General features: G+C 50.9%; 1 protein-coding gene across 1 annotated transcript in view; it reads right to left on the reverse strand.

The window, feature by feature from the left end:
* PTPRR (protein tyrosine phosphatase receptor type R) overlaps positions 1–19008 on the reverse strand; it is a 214768-nt gene that overhangs the window by 183911 nt on the left and 11849 nt on the right. The window contains exon 2 of the mRNA XM_054026423.1: positions 5201–5505. Coding sequence (XP_053882398.1) covers positions 5201–5505 — 305 coding nt within the window. The remainder of the gene's footprint in view (positions 1–5200; positions 5506–19008) is intronic.

A 19008-nucleotide genomic window follows, 5' to 3' on the forward strand; every position in this document is an offset into this window, starting at 1 on the left:
CGCCAGGAAAATTCTTACAGTATGATTGAGCTTATTTGGATATTAAATCTCTCAGCACAGCTATAGAAAGAGATATACTGTTCTGACTACCTCATGCTAAAAGACAATATTAAAATAACAGTCTCAGACACTCACACAGAAAGCTTAGCGAAGGCTGTCTTAGCAAAGGCTGCTCAAATCACACTGTTGTGGCTAGAGCACAAATGGTTCTCGGTCAGAACAGAAGGTCTCAGAACAGTGGTAGATTCTTCATAGCACAAATGCAGCAGCAAGGCTCTGGACTAAGGTCATTTAATCTACATTTAATAGGACAGTTATATAAGAACTGCCAACTGAAAACCTGTGTTATTCAGCTTTTAAAGTGACTAGGAGGCCATCCATTTGAAAACATAGGGTTCCCTCTGATCATTCTGTGTGGTCTCTCCATCCTGATGTGAGACTTGTGTGTCTCCCAGAATTCATACAAGTTCCCCATAAGATTCTATCAACTTTTAAGATGAATGGTAGAATACATACCATGCATATGGGGCTTAATTTGCTTACACCTGCATGGACAGCTGTATCCATGTGGGGGATTCACCTTCTGAGGACGACAAACAGTGCTACCAAGCATCTGCTAGTTTGAGGGGGTGGGGGAAGAGAAAGAAGCCTTAATTCACAGCTAGACTTTATGGGAAACCTGCTGGCTGATGACACACTGAAACAATATATCCATCAGCTGGCCTGGCAACTCCTCCTACCTGACCAGCACTACTCCCTACTGGAACTGCACTAACAGTTGACATTCCTCCAGTGAAGTGAAGTTGTCAGCACTTGGAACTGCTCAAGCCCACTTCTATGTGCAAACTGGCATAACCCCAGGCTGACTCTTGTCCACTGCATATGTTACATACCTAGCACCAAACTGGAGTTGCATAGGATGCAAATTAACATAGAATCTGGTCCTTAAATGCGAATTCTCTGGAAATATATTAATAGCAATTGATGGTTTAAAATCTAAAACTCTTCATATATTAAGATTAGCCCCTTCTGGTTCTCTTCATCTTCTGTGATTCCAGCAGCTACCTGCATTCCATTTACCTCAACGAAATATGAGCAAATACTTGGTACATTCATCAGCAAAACAACCCATATGCACCTGGAATGTCTAGCAGGAGTCCAATAGCCAAGGCCTAGCCAGGAATCTTCATTTTGAAACAGTCTCTGAGCTAAGATGCCAGCATACTGTACAACAGGGTGACTTATAAAAATGCTTGTGTTTTTTAATCTAGAATCTTTCATAAAAGAGTATTGCAAAACAATTTACAGAATTAGTCATATACTGGTTGTTACCATTAGTCATACAGTTATAGCTGAATCTTTTAATTCACACTAATGACCAGGAGACCCACTGTGAATTGCTTAATTTTGTAAATTAGAAAATAAAGAGAAAATCTAGTTGCTTCCTCCTGGGTCAGACAGGGGGATCTATGTCCTAGGTCTCATTCGGTTTTACTGTATGGAGGGTGGGGGTGACAGAACAGTGGTAGCTCTTGCAATGTGTACAGCAGCCCCTATGTATGCCCTGGAGAACAGTTCCACAAAAAGTATTTCACACCTAAAATGGAGCGGGAGGGGAGGAGTGGGGTGAACCTGGTGGATCAGTGACTACATGGCTCCACTGGCTATATGGGAGGGAGCAGCAGCTTAGGGACTATTCCATCCTGTGACAGTGACTGAGCTGTTTCATTGGCACTTTGCTATCTAATAGGGTTACCATTCGTCCGGATTTACCCGGACATGTCCTCCTTTTCACGCTAAAAATAGCGTCCGGGGGGAATTTGTAAAGCACTCACAATGTCCGGGATTTCCCCCTCCCCCGGCAGAGCGAGCGGCTGGGAGGGCTGCAGAAAAATCCCGGGCTGGACTCCTGAGCAGCTGTAGAGGAGCCGGAGCCGCCCTGCATTCTGAGTTGGCCTCTCCTGCAACCCGGTCCGGCAGCACTGTGCAGGGCCAGGGACCGGGTTTTGTTGTGCAGGGCCAGGGACCGGGTTTTGTTGTGCTGGGGAGCGCAGCCACGTGTCCGGCTCGGCTCGCACAGAGCCCAACACCCTGTTCTGAGCAGCAGGGTAAGGGGGACCGGGGGCAGGAAGGTTCTGGAGGGGGCAGTCAAGAAACGGGGGGGGGGGGGGGGGCTTTTGGGGGGGGGTGGAGAAAGTTTTGGGCAGTCAGGGTACAGGTAGGGGGTAGGGTCCTGGGGGGCAGTTGGGGGGGGGTCTTAGGAGGGGGCAGTTAGGGGACAAGGAACAGGGAGGCTTAGGTAAGGGGTGGGGTTCTGGAGGGCAGTTAGGAGCAGGGGTCCCAGGAAGGGGCAGTCAGGGGACAAGGAGCAGGGGGGTGGGGAGCTGGGAGTTCTGGGGGGGGGCTGTCAGGGGGCAGGAGTGGGGAGAGGGATCGGAGCAGTCAGGGGACAGGGAGCAGAGAGGTTTAGATGGGTTGCGAGTTCTGGGGGGGGGCTGTCAGGGGGCAGGAGTGGGGAGAGGGATCGGAGCAGTCAGGGGACAGGGAGCAGAGAGGTTTAGATGGGTTGGGAGTTCGGGGGGGGGCTGTCAGGGGGTGGGGAGTGGTTGGATGGGGCGTGGGAGTCCCAGGGGTCTGTCTGGGGGTGGGGGTGTGGATAAGGGTTGGGGCAGTCAGGGGACAAGAGGCAGGGAGGCTTAGATAGGGAGTGGAGTCCTGGGGGGCAGTTAGGGGCAGGGGTCCCAGGAGGGGGCAGTCAGGGGACAAGGAACGGGGGGAGGGTTGGGGGTTCTGGGGGGGCGGGAAGTGGGAGGGGCAGGGGCGGGGCTAGGGCGGGGCTCCTCCCGTCCTCTTTTTTGCTTGCTGAAATATGGTAACCCTATATCTAAGGCTTCTTTCTCCCCAGCCTACCTCCCGTGGAAATCCCCAGCAGATGGCTCAGTAATCCAGAGAAAAAGATTGCTAACTTGCCACGGAGAAGAGTTTTCCCACAGCTCCTATCATCTTGCCAGGGGAAGGAGTTTCTTTTTAGCTCTCCTAGTAAAGCTGCTGCCTGTCAAAGGTTGCATGCTTGGGTCTCCAATTAAGCACTGCATGCTGCTTCATCTACAGGACAGAGGACTACGCCAGTTAAATGCTACTCAGGAGTTCCTAACTGCTACATAGGAGACACGAGATTTCTAACATAGCTGCTTTACCATAATTATGGAATTATGCAACACATCATAGAAGTGATGGAAAAGACCTGTTAGATCATCCATCCATCTCCCTGACTATGAGGGATTATTCCCTAAAGTACATTTTTAGTGCTTTTTTCACATTAATTTTAAAACCCATCCAGCAATGGGGGTTCTACCACTTTGCTTGGCAGTGCAAATTCAAAGAGAGCAGCACAGAGAAAGGTATTCAAGACACCTGAAGCCAGGGCTGGCTCTAGGATTTTTGCCGCCCAAAGTAAAAACAATTTTGGCCGCCCCCGGTTCTTTAATTACCCCACCCTCGGCCCCGCCTCAACTCCGCCCCTTTCTAAATCCCCAGCCCTGCCTCCTCCCCCCAGGCTTTCAAGCCTAGGAGGGAGGGGGAGAAGCGGCGCCCGCGCCGCGGCCACTCGGAGTCTCCCCCTCCCTCCCAGGCTCTCAAACCTGGGAGCGGGGGGAGACTCCGAGTAGCCGCGGCGCGGGCGCCGCTTCTCCCCATTCCTCCCAGGCTCCCAAGCCTGGGAGGGAGGGAGGGAGGGGGAGCAGCAGCGCGCGAAACGGCCGCTCGGGATCTCCCCATCCCTCCCAGGTTTGAGAGCCTGGGAGGGAGGGCGAGTAGCGGCGCGCGAATCAGCTGTTTCGCGTGCCGTGGCAGCAGCAGCAGCAGAGGTGAGCTAGGGTGGCTGGGGCACATTTTTAGGGGCGGCATTCTGGCACCGGCCATGCCGCCCCTAAAATTGTGCCGCCCCAAGCACCAGCTTGTTTTGCTGGTGCCTAGAGCTGGCCCTGCCTGAAGCAAAGACAAGTTCCCTAACTACCTAGGGCCAAATTCTGCCTGTCTGGTTATCTGCCTATTACACACATCATGACAGGGCTTACTGAATGGGAGTGTCACGGGGTGCTCTCTCAGCTACCCGGTATGTTGTGCTGCCTAGTCTGTTTCTATCTCCTCACAGTCTTTAATATGCCAAGGATGTTCTCCTTTCCCCAGGTGTATTTTTTGTTCCTCCACTCTTTTACCCACAGAACGTAACACAGACATCTTAGAGTGGACACATTCCACACAGCCTCCCTCTTCAATACAGCTCACCTTCTGAACTCCTCCTAGCTTCCTCTTGTGACTACCGGTACTTATATCTTCCCAATTACATTATTAGCCCAGTAACTACCACTCCGGTGCTCATAATGCCCCAACAGAAAGTGCTTAATTGATGCTGCAGCAAGGTCATTGATCAGGGTGCTGCTACCACTTTGTCAGAGGGAATTTTACTTGAATGAGGAGGCCAAAGTGAGGGCTGCAAGTGGCATAGCTCATACAGTAGAAATATGAACTTTGGATACCTGTTGTGGGGTGGTTACCCCACTCCTGGGATAAAAGTAGTAAGAGCAGCTGAGGGAGGCTGGCTGACTAGCTGGTCCTGATAAGAGGACTGTGAGTAGAAGGACCTAGTTGCCTGGGAGAGAGAAGATACCTTTGACAGAGCAGTGCTGGGTAAGGGGCAGGCTGAGCTGGGGAGTTCAGGCCTGGCTACCTTCCAGGCTGAGGCCTGCAGGAAGACCTAAGGAGGTACTGGGGCTGCAGGGAAAGGCAGCTGGTCTAACCCCTTAGCCAATGATGACTGGCCATTGCAGACTGCAATTTGCCCCTGAGTAAAGGGGCTAAATGAAGACTAGCAGTAGCCACTGAGGCAAGGTGGGTATAGGGTAGGTTGGGGTTGCCCTGAGGAGGGGAGACCCAGAGTGTGTGAGGCACTGCTGTGGGGCAGTACCCTAAGGTAAAGGGGACCAGGGTCTGGGAGGGACAAGGGGCCAGAGGTGGTGGAGACAAGAGGGCCGGTAACCAGGGAGAGACAGTGGCCAGCAGGAGGCGCTTTGAGGCTGGAATGAGCTAATTCCCAGACTGACCAGCAGGCAGTGCTGTGGCGGTGAGTGCCCACAGTATCACAATACTTCAGATAAAAATGCACATGAAGCAATATCAAGACCTAGAGAAAGACACTTACCACAACAATCACATTGGTTGCTGGAATCGGCAGATTTTCCACTTCCGGCTCTTCACCAGTCATAGCTAATAGATTGAGGGATGGGTCATAAGCAGGTCTAGGGAATGTTGATTTAACAATTATCGCAGGGTGCAGCTTGCTTATTTTTGCATGGGACGAGGAATGGAAATTGTGTTTATAAATCTTCTGGCTGTTTGCATCCAAACTTTTCTCAACACTTTGGACATGGCGATAAATAAATACAGGTTTCCCACTCTTTCGCTGATGAATTGCCAAGAAGTGATCATTGTCTCCTGAAAAGCACCCTGTTGAAAAAAAGAGAGAACATCAGTGACTTAAATGAAAATACAGTCTCATTCGGCCATTCAGATTTACAGAGCCATCTGCTGAACTGAGTTGCATAGATCCTAGGAGGAATTATTTATGGAATATGGAATGATGCTTTTAAAGCCTGCTGGGCACATTTCAACAATTGTAGGTGATCAACACTATTGCATTGACATAGATTCCACGCTTGACAAATTTTCTTTTACATGCTGGCAAATGGTCATGCTTACATTTTGAAGACTACACAGAGGAAGCCCACACTGGAGCAAATTCTATCTTAGGTACTTATATGGCCCCCCATTACCACACTATAGTCCAGGGGTCAGCAACGTTGGCATGCGGCTCGCCAAGGTAAGCACTCTGGTGGGCCAGGCCAGTTTTGTTTACCTGCTGACGTGGCAGGTTCGGCCGATCGCGGCCCCCACTGCCTGCGGTTCGCCATCCTGGGCCAATGGGGGCGGCGAGAAGTGGCGCGGGCGAGCGATGTGCTGGCCGCGGCTTCTCGCCGCCCCTATTGGCCTGGGAGGGCGAACTGCGGCCAGTGGGGGCCTGCGATCAGCCGAACCTGCCACGTCAGCAGGTAAATAAAACTGGCCTGGCCCACCAGGGTGCTTACCCTGGCAACCCGTGTGCCAACGTTGCCAACCCCTGCTATAGTCTTTAATTTATTTACTCTGACAATTCACCAAGGAGGTGAAAAAATATATGATCCCATTTTCTAGATAAGGAGTTAAGGATAGCAGAGACTAAGTAATTTTTTGCCCAGGTTCATACAGGAAGTTTGTGGCAGAGCAGAGAATGGAACCCTTGTATCCCAAATCCCAAGCTAATGCCCTAACTACTGGATCATCCTTCCTCTGCTGGAAGAAAGTAGGTTGCACAGGTGTAACCACATTACTACACTATAATGTGTACCTAGCATAATGGAGAACTTCTCCCTGATTGGGGCCTCTACAAATAAGAAATTATGATGTGTTGTATTTCTATCAGCCTATCTTGCTTACATTTATAATTTCTAATCTCCTCTTCACAATATATTTGTTGTGACTGCATTGAAGGCAAACTCCCACTGTCCCCTCCCCACTTTGAAAATGATCACACAGTTTGTTCCTTGTATGTCACCTATATGTAAAAAGATAACACTTTTGTTCTTAATCAGAACAGCTCAGTCATCTTATCTCATGGTAACTTATTTCTTGTGTGTAATAAACACAGATGCTGGTGGACAATTTAAAAACAACAAACTGGGATTCTCAAAGCAACATATAACAACGGTAAGGATACAGAAAAAGAGAGATATACTTCAGACCAATGAATGATATATGAAATGTCAAAGCTGGCAGGTGCTTTGTTTTGAATCATGTGAAATCATACCATCACTGCTCTTCCTGACTGTATCGTGTTTGTGAGAAGATGGAGGTCACTAAAGATCCCATGGCACTTTTCAGAAGAGTTAAGATGTCAATCCCAGTGCCCTTCAGAGATTCCAGTTTAGGTAATTACATTCTGTTGACCTAATTTCTTCATGAAATTTCAATGAACCCAGACTGCAAATCAAGAACAGTATCCTAGCAGTAACAGTAGATGACAGATACCTAGAGATGGATGAATTTCAATGGCGGGTTAAGCAATTCATGTATATGCAGAAATATTATATGTACTCCAGGGGGTATTCTGCACCAAAATATTAAAAATTCTGCACCAAAAAAAAATAAATAAAAATTCTGCACACAACAGAAAACAGTTCCTGTCGCCTTTGAATTCTTTTTAAATAATCCAATTCAAAGCAAGAGTGACTAAACTATACAAGCTCAGTCTATGTCCACAGCATGGGTCTTGAACCCCAGTCCAGAAGGTGCTTAGATACAGTATGTGATAATCCATTACTCAGTCCCTGTTAACAGTTGCCAGAACTCAAGCTCAACTGTGGCAGAAGACTCCAGTCCTGTGATCTGACAGGCTGAACTCTAGGAGTCTGGATTGATTCTCTGCCTCTCTTTAAACCAAGCAGAGGAACAGGAAGTTGTCTGTGCAACTGGGTTTCCCCTGATTTAGGACTGCATCCCCTGCACTTGCTCCTGGACTCTGACATCTTGATCCAGCCTGGCACCTGACTCTCAGTCTGCCCTTTGGCTTTTTCCAGGTTCTGGCATCCTGACCCAGCCTGACCTCTAGCCCCTGATTCCTGCTCGGACCATTAAGTCAGACCACCCAAATCCTAATCATGAGAGACTAATCCTGAATAGACAGGTTCACACATCACAGGAATCAGAGCTGGCACATGGATCTGTCCACATAACATATACATACACATATTGACACACAATCACTACATATGTAGCGGAGATACCATATGATAAATTGTAAAGCCATGTGATAAATGAATGGGCCATGCACTTTTGACTGTCAGCAGCCCCGTTTACTAATCCTTCTCCCCAGGATGTATTTTACCATTCCAAATCCCTGAGCAGCTTCAAACAGCGGCCATTTTATTTAAAACAACCTTTCTCTCCCCAAAATTTTTACCTTGCCCAGCTTTCAGGAAAGGCAAAATTCAGTTCAGATTCAGTAACAGCTTTAAGACTTAAAATGTCAAACTTTAAAGTCTGTTATCTTATATCCCCCAGGCCTGGAAAACAAAGCTTTTTACCACTGGAAAAGGGAGATTCCCAATGGGACCTCACACTCTCTTCTAGCCCTGAAAGGACCCAAGATAATGGATTCTGAAAGGTTTTACATCTGTGAGTCTAGAAAAGCTATTCCCAGTCATTTTCAGAAGTATTTTAAAATTAGCTTTAATTGTTTCTCTTTCTGAGCCAAGAGAAGTTAGAATCATGGTAAAGTAGCTCTCTCAAACATTCCTAAGTTGTTGTTTCTGGAACATATATGGCACTCATATGTATATACCATACCCCTTGTGAACAATGCAGTCATCCAAAATTCATACTGATATAACCTTTATACCATACCACAACATTATGTAAAATACACACAGAGACATGTTAAAAATCACACCTTTTAATTGAGGTACACTTTTTGAAGTCTCAGCTTTTCCATGGCTGTGGGTGTCTTAATTTATTTCAGTCTTCCACTTTCTGACTAACAAGTCAGAAGTGGGAGAAATGAGGACAGGAAGAAATTAATTTCACAAGGGAAAAAAAAACAGAGAAATTTGACTGGTGATTTACATATATTCTGTATATTCAAAGGACATTTAAAGCATTTTTCCAGGTAAATTACATGTGTTGCATTTCTTAATTTTATTCCCAGTAATATGTGTGATTTTCAGAAAACAGATTAACTAAACCTTATTACTTAAGAAATAGTGTGTCTCTGATCTTCACATCTCTTCCCAGTCCTCTCAAACCTGAGCATTTCCCCACACCATCGGCCTCCCATTCTGCAGCACTAGACACTCACCTGGATCCTGATTTAAAGTCCAATGAAGTCAACAGGAGTCCTCTCATTGACGTCAATAGGCTTTGGACTGGAGCCCTATTCACTATCACTAGATTCCAGCCTCTCACATTGGAAATGTCCTCCCACTTATCTATTGGCTTAAACTCAACCACTTGATCAAGGGGCAGTGGCTGCGGTGTTGGATTCTGCATGGAGTCTAATGCCAAAATCAGAATGCTGAGTGAAAGGATGGATAGTGTGGGCAGTGTCCAAAGTCATGAGATTTTCTAATTGATTTTCTGTTCTGTGAGACTACATCAGGGCCTACACCTGCTTACTCCTGGGGGAATTCTGCACCAAATAAATTAAAAATTTGCAGACAATATTTTAAAATTCTGCAAATTTTGTCAAAATAACACTATATAATGATGCCAGTTTCAATTATTTTGGTAATTTATTTCAAAATACCTGTTAGCAAGTATATTTTGTAACAATACAGACAAACAAAAATTCCCCTAGGAGTAGAGAATTAAAGAAACCCCTATGACAACCTAGTTCCTGCTTCTCTGCCCCCTCTCCCCTCAAAGCCCAGACACCCACACCCCCTCCCTCACAGAGCCAGCCGTGGAGTCCCCCTCAGCTGGCACACTCACACTCCCTACCCCCCAGAACCCAGCTGCAGGTCCCATCCTGGCCCAGACACTCAGAGACACTAACCTTCTAGAGCCCAGGGATCCAGAGGGAGAAACAGCCTGATTCTGGGTCCCAGGCTTGCATGGAGTTTCCTGCACACCACTGCTTCCTTCCTTCAGAGCATGCTGGGAACTGCAGCTGCTGGTTCCCTCCCCCTCCAGTACCCTCCCCAGCCTTGTCTTCTATTTAAAAGCTGGGCTCTGCCAGGTCCAGCAGCCCTCAATGGTGGCCAACATCTCTGCAGCCCATTTCTGGGTGGGGGAGGAAATTCTGCATGCCCAACATTAATTTCTGCAAAATTCTGCATTGTGCAATGGCACAGAATTCCCCCAAGAGTAACTGGCTTGAGAGAGAAAGGAGGAAAAGATAGAGCTGGTCAAAATTTTTCCATTGAAACTGTTATAACAGAAAACTGGGTTTTTAACTAAATGAAATGTTTCATAAAAGTGTCTGCTTTCTGCAGAAACTTTCAATTTTTCATCAGAAACCAAGTGCCCCAAAGCAAAAATATTTAGATTTGGATATCAGCTGTGGTGTCTCATGGGAGTTGTAGTTCAGTGTCTTCATGTTCACACACTCCTCTATAGGCCAGGCTTCTCAGCAGGATTACTTCTCCCATCATGCACAATGGCCAGGGACTCTCAGGATGCAACTACCACATGGGGAGACTGCAGTGCATCATGAGATATGTGGTCCAACCAGGGATCCCAGCCTACAGAGGAAAATGAGCCTCCCAAATTACAACTCCCATGATGCACCATGGTAGCATTTGTGAATCAAAAAGTTCAGTTTTCAGAGATAATTTTGGTTTTGGGATTTTTTGATGAAATATCAAAATTATCCACAGGGATAAAAAAGCCCATTTTCTGAAGGGCTTGAATAAAAGCACTGATTTTTCACTACATCCACAGGGAGCCAATTGCAGCTCCCTGACCTTTGGCTAACCAGCCATGACAGAAGCTAGAACAGTGGACTGGAGTATCTGGCCCAAGTCAATTTTTCCCCATTGCCTTCTCTCCAAAGATGAAATCATCCCATTTTTTTTTTTTTTTAGGAATCCTGGCCAATTTGTACCCCAGACTAGTGATTTCTGAAGTTGTCATTTCAGAGCCCATTAATGGGCTTATTTATGGAGTAAGGTACTACTCAACTTGAATACAAATGGCAGAATGTGGCCCTTAACTTCCACTGACCTCAATGTCCCACAGAAAGTACACATTTTGGTAATATCATTGTGGCTTATTGTGTCTCATTATAACTACTGAAGGAGCAGAAAACACAGTTGTAGAGACAAGGTATTCTTGTAGGAAACAGCAATGTAGAGAAAGAAAAAGGCAAAAAAGATTAGGGCTGGTCAGCTTAGAAAAAAGATGACTAAATGGGGAAATGATAGAGGTTTATAAAATCATGAACGGTGTGTAAAAAGTTAGAGAAGTGTTATTTACCCTTTCCCACAATATAAAAACCAGGGGGCCACCCGATGATATTAATAGGAGCTGGTTTAATACAAACAAGAGGAAATACTTTTTCACACAATGAACAACTAACCTATGGATTTATTGTTGTGGGTGTGTGGTTGTGAAGGCCAAAAGTATAAATGTGTTCAAAAAAGAATTGGATAAGTTCATGCAGGATAGGTCCATCAATGGCTATCGGCCAAAATGGTCAGGGATGCAACCACATGCTTGGGGTGACCCTAAACCTCTGACTTCCAGAAATATAAGGAGCGGAAATCAGGGATGAATCATTCCATTAAAAACCCTGTTCTGTACACTCCCCCTGAAGCTCTGGTATGTTTCACTGTCAGAGACAGGATACTGGGCAAGATGGACCATGATCTGACCTAGTATGGCAGTTCTTATATTCTTGTGTTCATTGGTCACTTCTCTATTGCGTTCTTTCAGAATGCTGAAAAAGTAATTTCTGCAGATTCAGGTGTGCTCAGCCAGGGCAAGGTTTTTCTCCTGTGCTAACGCTCCACAAGCGGAGGAATATTTTTCAGAAGCAGCCTGTATCTTCTATCATGAGAATCCTTCCTGGAAGAGTATGACCAAGACCAAACAAACTGTTCCCCCTTCCTTTCAGCCCCCCCCCCTTCTCTGCCAACCAGACTCCCTAACAATGTTTCTTTGATTATTGTTAGTGTAAGCTTACAATGACATCAAATATGGTTAGGTAGCGATTCAGCACCCTTTTCTTCCCATTGAGCAGTTCTTACTCATACCAGATTGCAGTATTGAGCCCATACTTCCTGTGATTTGGTCAGAAGTTAGGTACAGTGAAATTCCATAAAAAATTTGTTTGGGAAATATGAAAATTGCCTTATTACTTAGATCATGAGCTCTTTGGAGCACAAATAATCTTTTTTGTTCTATGTTTGTACGGCACCTAGCACAATGGGGTTCATGTCCGTGACTAAGGCTCCTAGGTGCTATGGCATTATAAATATTATTATTAATAATTAAAAAAACAGAAATTAAAAATGATCTCTTAGTCATCTCTCTCTGCTTTTAGCAATACTTAAGGGAAGAAAGTATGACAGATTTGATCATGCTACTTAGGTGCAGCCCAAAGTAAAGGGGAGCATGGAGCTGCACTGCCCCTTGAGGAGCACTGCAAAGCATCCAGGAGGTAGAATGCCGAGCTGAACTCCTCCAGCACACACAGAGAGCAGGTCTGCTATTACAACCTTTTAGTGCATATAGGCCCATTCTTCCCACTGCATTGGTCCCACCTTCACCCTCCAAGGGCAGGTTATTCTTTAACTGCCTACTGCAAGACTTCTTGCGCCTTTCTCTGAAGCGGTGGGTACTTGTCACTCAGTACCAGGTTACTGCAGTATTTCCCAAATGGTGTATCTCAACCCAGGAGTGCATTGCAGGAAGATTTTAGATGGGTCGCGAGGCGCTAGACAAAATACACTTCTAATCCAATGCACAGTTGAGGCTCCAGAGAGCAAGCCCACCCTACAGTCATCCCACACAGGTGGATCCTTTCCTGCAGGGCTGGTCCTGGCTCCCCATTCAGGATGTTGTGACCTGATGCATGGGTCGCAATGCCACTCGCTCAAATTTGGCCTGACCGTCCTTCATCATGATGGAGGAGTGGCCTAGCCAAACCTGACTGGCATTGCAATCAGATATGCCAAGTCGCAAAGTCCAGAGCTAAGAGCAAGCCCCATCCCTGAAGGACAGGAGCTGCCCCTGCATGGCGATTGTGGGGTGGGCTCACTCTCCAAACACGCCTATACTCCAGGGAGAGTCCCCTCCACACCAGGCTAAGATTAGGGTTGTGGTGAGGGTGCATAGATGTAAGAGTCGGTTGCAAAAAAGAAAAAAAAAAAAAAAAAACCAACAGACTAAATGAAGTTGGTGGTTCACTTTAGTAAAAAGTTTGGGAACCACTGGGTTACAGAACTAGATGGACTTTGGTCTGCTCTCATATGATCATTGTTCTGTTCCTATAAGCGTAAATGGGCTGAGGCAATAGCCTGCTTCCTCCCTGCTCCCTTTGGGCAAAACAATTCCTGCATTCCAATGAGAATGGGGAATGCAATTCTGACCAGTCCTTACACCTTGCACCGATGTGTACCTCCATAAGGTGGAGAGTCTGGCCTATAGTGGGGGGAATATTACCTTTAAGTCTCTTTTAAAATATTTATATTTGATATGAGTTTATTAGTCTTGATCCAGTTCCCAGGAGTCCAAATTACAAATATCTAATGCTACATTTGTCATTGATAACTTTGCTGGTAATTGCTAGAGAAAGGCCAAGAGTTGAATAGGTGAAGGAGATTGCGCTACACCAGAGGTAGGCAACCTATGGCACACATGCCGAAGGTGGCACACAAGCTGATTTTCAGTGGCACTCATGCTGCCCGGGTCCTGGCCACCGGTCTGGGGGGTTCTGCATTTTAATTTAATTTTAAATGAAGCTTCTTAAACATTTTAAAAACCTTATTTACTTTACATACAACAATAGTTTAGTTATATATTATAGACTTATAGAAAGAGACCTTCTAAAAACATTAAAATGTATTACTGGCACGCAAAACCTTAAATTAGAGTGGATAAATGAAGACTCGACACACCACTTCTGAAAGGTTGCCGACCCCTGCACTACACTCTCACCCTGAGAGGAGGTCCTTTCAGGTCAAGGTTGAGGCATATTGAGGAAACTTGCACTACCACTGGTACTTCAAGAATCAAAACAATTTGCATTTTCAGACCTAGGTAGTAGCCACATATCACCTTGATCGATCAGTCCTTCAAGCCCTCATATAGATTGCGCCAATCACAACATGTCTTCCATTCTTCTCTTATCCCGGCCTTCTTTCTCCATGTGCAGCCATGCCTCACAAGGCATAGCCCCATATATTAGTCAATTACTCTTTCCTCTCAGAAAACCAAGCAAATCACTGATATTTTAAAGGTTAAGAAAAACAACAACAACAAGGAATGTGAGTTCTAAATACAAATACCAGATTCATCTCTCCATGTTTCATTTGTTCTACACAAAAACATTTTAACATATCAAGAGTACTCAACTGTAGTGAGGCCGTATTGGCAAACCGGGAAGTGGGCGGGCTTAGCCGCCCACTACTAAAAGCCCCTCCCCCAGCCTAGCGGGAGGGACCACTGAACCCAGTACCAAATGATTACGTGGGACAACCAATAAAAAAACAGGGAACAAGGTGACGGTCAAAGGTTCAAAATCAGGGAACCAAATGGGGACACCGAGCAGAGAACCCCGGACAGCGCCCACTGCTCCTCGAAGGTGGCAAGGGAGCCAGCGGACGCTGCCCAGTGAAACTCCGCACGGAGACGTGAAACCAAAGAGGTGTGAAAGTAGGCCCCACAGTCGCAAAGCACCCCCTCGTCCAACATCTTCTCCCTGGTATTATAGATGGTAAGTTTGGCCAGGGCCAGGAAGAGGTTGACGAGGAGGTCTCGCGACTTAGTGGGGCCATGGACAGGGTGTGCATAAATAAACAAGTGCGGGGAAAAATGTAGCCAGAACCTCAACAAGAGGTTCTGGAGAAGCCGGAAAAGGGGCTGCAGCCTGGCGCACTCAAGATAAGCGTGCGCCAGGGTCTCCCTAATGCCACAAAATGGGCAGGCCTCAGGAATAGGGGTGAACCGCGCCAAGTACACGCCCATGCTCACGGCCCCATGAAGGAGCCGCCAACCAATGTCCCCGGCGGGCCTTGGAACTAAGGTGGAATAAAGGCTGGTCCACCGGGGCTCCTCACCCTCCACAGGTAACAGATAGTCCCTCCACTTGGTGTCGGGGCGGGACACGAGGGTGAGGTGATGCAACGTGTGAAGCACGAGCGCGTACAGATAGTCCCTAGGCGCGGTTCGAAACTGGACCGGCTTCAAAGCGCGCAGCCGGCTCGGGTTATGGGAGCGGGAGAGCCGGGGGGGCTCATGGAACAGGGGCCCGAGAAGAAGGTCCGGAGGGCCCGGGGTGAGGGGTGGGCGGGGAACACCCTCCCGCAGGGCCCGCCACAGGAAGCTGAGAGCAGGAGGTGACAATGCAGCGCCCACCTCCTGGAGTACACGCAGAGGGGTCACGAGGGTGGAGAGCCCCATGCGCCGACCAAGCGCGCGGGGATCCACCCAGTCCCCTCTGGTGTAGTCCAGGAGGTCTCCGACCCTGGTGGTTTCCGCCAGGACCAACCTCCGGCTCACTGAGGGCGACTCCGCCACCTGCACACGAAGATCGGGATTGTGCAGCAGGGGCTCCGCGAGGAGATCCGTGCCCTCGGTGGCCACAATGGACCTGGTCGCCGAGAAAAGCTTCCAGGTCCGGAGAAGGTCCTGGTAGAAGACCGGCAGCTCCGAGAGGTCTCGCGGAAGACCTCTCGGATGAAGAAAAAGGAGCTGCCGGTCGTATCGGAGCCCTCGGAGGCGGCGGAGGAAGGCGTGCGCTAACGTGCTCCATGCCGGACTACCTTCACCATAAAGGAGCCTCTGCAGGGCCTGGAGGCGGAAGACATGGACCTTGCTACGAAGGCAGACCAGGCCCTGTCCCCCCTCCTCCAGGGGAAGACTCAGAACCCCCGCAGAGACCCAGTGCAGTCCAGGCCAGAAGAACTCCAGGGCTATCCTCTGGAGCCTGGCCAGGAGTCCCGGGGTCGGGCTCAGGGTGTTGAGCCGGTGCCAGAGCATGGACAGGACAAGCTGGTTCAGCACCAGCGCCCTCCCCCGCAGGGAGAGACACCGGAGCAGTCCCGTCCATCTCCGCAACCGCTCACGCACCCTGGCCTCCAAATCTAGCCAGTTCTCCGGCGGAGAGGGATGCGTGGCGGAAAGATAAACGCCCAGATAGAGCAGCGGGCCCGCGCTCCACCGAATGGCTTGAAGCGCGGGTGGGAGGGAGCCCGCCTGCCAACCGTCCCCGACCACCAGGCCAGAGCTCTTGGCCCAGTTGACCCGGGCGGAGGAGGCGGTCGAATAAACGGCCTGGCAGGCCTCCACCCGCACCAGATCCTCAGGGTCCTGGACCACGAGGAGCACGTCGTCGGCGTACGCCGACAGGACCAGCCGCAGCTCCGGCTCCCGGAGCACCAACCCTGCTAACCTCCGGCGGAGGAGGCAGAGGAAGGGCTCGATCGCCAGAGCGTACAGCTGGCCCGAGAGGGGGCACCCCTGCCGTACTCCCCGCCCAAAGCTGACCGGCTCGGTCAGGGTCCAGTTGAGCCTGACCAGACACTCCGCCTCAGCGTACAGCACCTGGAGAAAGCCCACAAACTGGGGCCCGAAGCCGAATGCCCGCAGAGTGCCCAGGAGGTACCCGTGGTCCATCCTGTCGAACGCCTTCTCCTGGTCCAGAGACAGGAGGGCGAACGACAGACCATCCCTACGCCCCAGCTCTAATAGGTCCCGGACCAAGTACAGGTTGTTAAAGATGCTCCGGCCCGGGACGGCGCAGGTCTGGTCGGGGTGGACCACGTCCGCCAGCACGGACCCCAGCCGCAGCGAGATGGCCTTCGCTACGACCTTATAGTCCGTGCTGAGGAGCGAGATGGGACGCCAGTTTCGTAAATCGCGGAGGTCCCCCTTCTTCGGCAACAGGGCGAGCACTGCTCGCCTGCACGAGAGAGGGAGGACCCCGCTCTGCAAGGACTCGGCCCAGACGGTGACGAGGTCTGGGCCGAGGACGTCCCAGAACACGCGGTAAAACTCCACGGTCAGCCCGTCCATGCCTGGAGATTTGTTAGTGGGCATGAGCCGGAGGGCCGCCGAGAACTCAGCCAGAGAAAGAGGCAGCTCCAGCCGGTCTCGGCCGCCCGCGCTGACCGTCGGGAGCTCGGTCCAGAGCACCCTGCAGGCCTCGGCGTCGGTCGGATCTGGGGAGAAAAGAGCGGCGTAGAAGGCCCTGGCCCTGCCACGCATCTCCTCCGGATCCGTGAGGGGGGCGCCGTCCTCCGCCAGGAGGCAGGTGACATGCTGTTTGGCCCCCCTCCGTTTCTCCAGAGAGTAGAAGAAGCGGGAGCCGCGATCCATCTCCCGAAGGAGACGGATGCGGGATCGAACAAACGCGCCCCGGGCCCGGTGGTCTTCCAGGGCCCGGAGCTCCTCCCGCTTCTCCCGGTACGCCGCGCGGAGGGGTGGATCCTCGGGGCCGGAGGCCAGACGCCTCTCCAGCTCCAAAACCTCCCGCTCCAACTGCCCTAACAACGCATCCCGCCGCCGGCTGGCGCCCCGGGTGTAGTTCCGGCAGAAGAGCCGCGCGCGGACCTTCCCCACATCCCACCACCGCCGCGCCGAGGGAAAGGCGCGTCGCTGCCCCCGCCAGGCCAGCCAGAACTCCCGGAAGGATGCCACGAAGCCCACGTCCTCCAGCAAACTATTATTAAAATGCCAATAGGCCGGCCCCGGCCGCTCGGAACTGAGAGAGGCCGTCACGGTCACCAGGTGGTGATCTGAGAACGGGGCCGGCCGGACGCTGGAGGCATGGGCCCGCGCCAGATGAAAACGGGACAAATAAATGCGGTCCAACCGGGAGTGGCGCGACCGGTCGTCCTCCACCCGGACATAGGTGAAGGTGGTGTCGTCGTCCGGGTGGTGGTCGCGCCAGACGTCCACCAGGGAGTGATGGTCTACGATCTCCCTGAGGACGCCCGCGGCTGCCTGGGAAGACTCAGGCCCGGAGCGGTCCCGGTCCTCGAGGGTGGTGTTAAAGTCCCCGCCCAGGACCAGGCACTCGCGAGAATCCAGAGTGCCGAGGAAGGCCGCCGCCCGCTGATAGAAAGGCACGCGTTCCGAGCCCGTGGTCGGGGCATAGACGTTGACCAAGTTCAGAACCAGCCCCTCCACACGGGCCCGGACGTGCAGCAGGCGGCCTGGCACGACCTCGGCGACCCCCAGCACCTCAGGCCGCAGCCCCGGGGAGAACAGGGTGGCCACTCCAGCCGAATGGGCGCTGAGGTGGCTAAAATAAACCCCGTCTCCCCACTCCAGCCGCCAGCTAGCCTCGACGGCCGGAGCCGTGTGGGTCTCCTGCAGGAAAATCACAGAGTACCCCCCCTCCCGAAGGAAGGAGAGCACCTGGCTCCTGCGGAAACCCACCCTACAGCCCCGGGTGTTCAACGACGCAAAGGTGGTAGCTGTCATACGGAGGGCTGGGGCAGATCCTCACGGGCGGAGGGATCATCGGCCCCCAGCGGGCCCCGCAAGATCCCGGTTTCGACTCCGAAGGTCAAAAGGGAGTCGCGGAATCTGCGGGCCCGCCGATAGGCCGCAATGTCCCGCCGACCGGACCCCCGCCCCTCCCCCAAAAGCGCCTTCACGGCCCGGAGGACGAGATGGAAGTCCCCCCAGCGCTGAAGGGCGAGCTGCACCTTACCCTGGGAACCACGGGAATCCGATAGAAAGAGGCTCAGCTCATCCCGCAGCGCGGAGGGGGAGGCAGCGGCCAAGCCGCCGCCATCCTCCGGCGGGGCCCCTGAAGGGTCCTCGCGGCCCACGGTGACGGACAAACAAGGGGCCGAGCTCCGGCGCTGCTGCGCTGGGCAGCCCGTCCCCATCCCCGGCAAAGGAGAGAGCGGCTGAGGGAACAACGCAGCCCCAACAGTAGCAGGAAGGGGAGACACGAAAACCGCCCCCTGAGGGTTGTCTGCAGGCAACGGAGATGCGACAACCCCGGGGGCGGCAGTAACACCAGAGGTGGCAAAAGGAGACACCTCGGGGACAGGATCTGGGGCAAGGGCGGGAGTAGGGGCGGGGCTCGAGACGGGAACAGGGACTTGGGCAGGAGAGGGGACAGGATCAGGGACGGGAACGGGAACGGGCTCCCCATCTCCCGCTGCCAAGCCGCTAGACTGCGGCTCCCCTCGGCCAAGGTCAGCATCCGAGGGGACGGAGGCAGCAGGGGCAGGGGAA

The sequence above is a fragment of the Malaclemys terrapin genome, chromosome 1 (assembly GCF_027887155.1).
Source record: "Malaclemys terrapin pileata isolate rMalTer1 chromosome 1, rMalTer1.hap1, whole genome shotgun sequence".
Taxonomy (NCBI): domain Eukaryota; kingdom Metazoa; phylum Chordata; order Testudines; family Emydidae; genus Malaclemys; species Malaclemys terrapin.